The sequence below is a fragment of the Sinocyclocheilus anshuiensis genome, unplaced genomic scaffold (assembly GCF_001515605.1).
Source record: "Sinocyclocheilus anshuiensis isolate Anshui unplaced genomic scaffold, SAMN03320099.WGS_v1.1 scaffold373, whole genome shotgun sequence".
Classification (NCBI taxonomy): domain Eukaryota; kingdom Metazoa; phylum Chordata; class Actinopteri; order Cypriniformes; family Cyprinidae; genus Sinocyclocheilus; species Sinocyclocheilus anshuiensis.
In genome coordinates this window covers 1517635-1521364 of record NW_015537962.1, presented here as the reverse complement: position 1 = coordinate 1521364, position 3730 = coordinate 1517635, and the positions used below count along the sequence as shown (strand labels likewise).

Genomic DNA, 3730 nt, shown 5'->3' with positions numbered 1-3730 from the left:
AAAATCTTACTGTTCAAAAACTTTTGACTGGTATAGTGTATATATATATTGAAGTGGTGATGGGCCGCCTGGACCAAAAAAATGCCAGGGCTGATTTTTTGTCCCAGTCCAGCCCTGCACTCCACACAGACATTTGAACAGTGCACATTTTTCTAGGTTAACATTAGATTGAGCGACCATGTAAAGTTGCTACTACTTGCATATTTCAGATGATAAGCCATATTTGAGGTCGATGAATGATAGGTGAGCGTTTGGATGTACTATTAACGATCTGTCCGTCACAGACTGCGTGACCTCACCACTTCCTGTGGATTTTTTTTTCTGCGACTAATAACATTTTGGTCGACCAAGCCTCTTCTCGTCGACTATTAGGGGGCAGCCCTAATATATATATGTATATGTAATATTTATGTATGTATATGTATAATTTTATTTATAATATATTTTATGGTATACACACACACACACACACACACACACATATAATTGTGCATTGTAATATACAATATAAAATTTACCTTTGTTTTGCTTTGTTGCCAAAAAAACAGTGCTATTCTGTTAATAACCCTAGCTAGCACTGAAGTACAATTAAGTTACTGGTCATTGTTTTCTCTCTTTCTAATTATTGTAGATGCAATCTTAATTTTGTATATTGAAGATACAATGTCATGTTTTTGGAATTTAGTGGATAGTTGGATTTTCATACATGCACCTTTAAATGGCTGCATCTGTGAAATTATTATTTGTTGTTCTTGTTTCCTTGCTTGGATTGTTTGGAAAATTAAAATGTTTGGAAAATTAAAATTGATATTTCCTACTGGCACACTAAAGCAAAAGATACTAATAGCCATCCTAAAAAATATTCATTATATATTCATATATAAATTATGTCTATAGTTATTTGTATCTTTTATTTTAATATATATATAGTCAAGAACACAGTCAAGAATTCACCATATACATATTTAGTACATTCTTGACTGTATATATACAGTATATAAAACTTAAAAAAGGGCTTGTCTACACACTACTGTTGTGTAGTGACTGTACTCATATAGCCTAATAGACATCATTAATTTATAAAGGTCTGATTCTGTCGTGTGTAAAGTGCAGTCATGTGTAATCAGTGTGTTTGGAGCGGTGAGTACAAGAGCTGCTGTGATCAAAGAAGAAAATACTGAAAGTGTAAGTTCAACATTCTATTAAGTCTATTAAGCTTTGGCAAAACTTTACTATTTTTAAAAAGAAGCTGGCTGTTTTCTGTAGTTTGTGCAGAATCGTTTGCGTCAAAACGCTTGATATGCAGATGTGTCTGTTTTTGTGTTCCTCACGAGTGACGGCCGCGCCAGATAGAATGTCTTTCTTCTTCTGAAAATGCCTTGAAGTCTCTTGGGAACTTGGAGTTATTTTTGCTGCTTTTAAAGGCTTCATGTCTTTATTCCTCCTGTGGAGAGCGCTGGAGAAAAAACTGCCCAACTCCCATTCTCATTCCCTCATCCCCTCCTGTTTCTTCATCTTTCTGTTCTCTCAATTTCGTAAAGCATTTGTGGTTGGATGTTTTGCATTACCTTCTTGTATGCAACATCTGGAGCATTAATGGTGCTGTATCTGTGGATAGTAAAAGTAAAAGGATGTTAAGGTATTAGTGTGGTAGTCGAAGGGCAAAAGGTTAATTCCTTTGTGGTAATCCTGAAACCGTAGAGGATTTAGAGGAGATCTTATTTCTTTTGTTTTCTTGACTGTACAGATGTGAGCAGTCTCTTGGACCAGCTCTCAGACGTGTGTTAGAAAGAGCTTGCTATGGTCACCAAAGACAACGCTAACTCTGGTGAGTATAAAATGATCTCAACCCACTGTAAATGAACAAAAACTTATTTATGTGTTACATTACATAAATGTATTACATCAATGACTCTTTTCAAAGGTTGCTTGAGCAGCAAATCAGCATATTAGATGGATTTCTGAAGGATCATGTGACACTGATGATTGGATTAATGATGCTGAAAATTTATTTTAAAAAGATTAAAATAGAAAACGGTTCATTCTAAAAAATATTTCATATTACTTTACTGTATTTTTGATCAAATAATTGCAGCCTTTGTAAGCAGAAGAGACTTCTTTCAAAACCGTTTTTTAAAATATTACTGATCCCAAGATATTGAATGGTAGTGTAGATAGAAAGACAGATTGTACATTTCTAGATAAATTCCAATTTTATTAGTTTGCTAATCATCATAACTCATCGTGTACATGAATGTTAACTTCAAATTGTGTGGCTTGCCTATGATTTCTGCATGGCAGACACTAATGGGTGAAAGCAATCTTTTAGGCTTATATTAAAGGAGTGTCTCAAGTCAGATCTATAGATCTGAATATCAGGGAGACTATTTTTGTCTCTTTTGTTTAAGCAACCAAATTGCAACATTAACAATATCATAGAGACTTCTGCATGTGCAGTTTTTTTAATAAAATGTATGCACCCTCTTTTATTGTCCTAGGCTCTGGCGGCAAGACAACCTGTGTGAAGAAGCAAAAGTGTATGATGAACAATTCCCAAAAGGCTGGGACGCTATACAGGGACTCGCAGAAGACCATATTTGAACCCGAACTGACCTTAGAGGTCACGGCTGACGATGCTGGAAGGAAAACAAATCCAGTCGCAGCGAACGGTGTTATAGAAACGGCTGTGAACGAACAGACATGTAACGTATGGAGCATTTCCAATCTCCAGAATCTGAAAGAGATGCAATATCTGTACCACGAGACTGAGGACAGTCTAATTGACCCATCACTGGACATAGACAAGTCGTCCCTCATGGGTTTCATTGACTCTAGTAACCTGGAGAGCTCAGAGGATGTTCAGACGGTTCCGTGCATCCAGGTGGACGTTAAAACGGATGTGGTGCTGATCGATGAGGATGATGATGATCTGTCTCTAAGGGAGAGGACCGTGACGGACGTGTCCTCTGCAGACGGGAACGCGGCCGAGCTTGTGTGTGGGCGGCTCCAGTCAATCTCCTCTGACTCCTCCCACTCTTTATGTGATGGGCGGAGTCTAGAGCAGGGCTCGACCATTGAGACGCCTCAAGAGAAACAGGAGCCGCCCAAAAAACACAAACGCTCTTGCTGCCTCTGTGTTATCATTTGAGGTTTCCCGGAAAAAGGGCCAAGATTATACACTTTTCAAGCATTTTATTTCTATAAAATAATTTTATAATGTTGGTCAATGTTTCTTGCATCAAAAACATGATCATTTTAACTCTCTCTCTTACCCTTAGAGTTAAAGGGGTCATATGATGCTGCTAAAAAGAACATTATTTTGTGTATTTGGTGTAATGAAATGTGTTTATGCGGTTTAAAGTAAAAAAAACACATTATTTTCCACATACTGTACATTATTGTTTCTCCTCTATGCCCCGCCTTTTTGAAACGCGTCGATTTTTACAAAGTTCATCGGTCTGAAAAAGCGAGGTGTGCTGTGATTGGCCAGCTATCCAATGCGTTGTGATTGGCCGAATACCTCAAGAGTGAGACGGAAATGTTACGCCCCTCACATACTGTTGATGCCGTGTCCCGGCCGGAGCGACGTGACAAAAACATAAAACCCATTACAAACGAGGCATTTGTTGCATCCAGTGGGGACATAATTACTGATTATAATGACTTATACGGTCTTGCATCGCGCCGCGTAAACATAAAACTCTGTCTGCATTTGTGATCAGAGAAATGA

The 3730-nt window shown here is 37.7% G+C and overlaps 1 protein-coding gene across 1 annotated transcript in view; it reads left to right on the top strand.

Annotated features, from left to right (window-relative positions):
- LOC107667694 (paralemmin-2-like) overlaps nt 1–3148 on the top strand; it is a 6993-nt gene extending 3845 nt beyond the window's left edge. Inside the window, exons 3-4 of the mRNA XM_016459422.1 lie at nt 1748–1828; nt 2499–3148. Of these exons, the coding sequence (XP_016314908.1) occupies nt 1801–1828; nt 2499–3148 (678 nt within the window). The 5' untranslated portion in view covers nt 1748–1800. The remainder of the gene's footprint in view (nt 1–1747; nt 1829–2498) is intronic.
- Nucleotides 3149–3730: the final 582 nt, after the last annotated feature.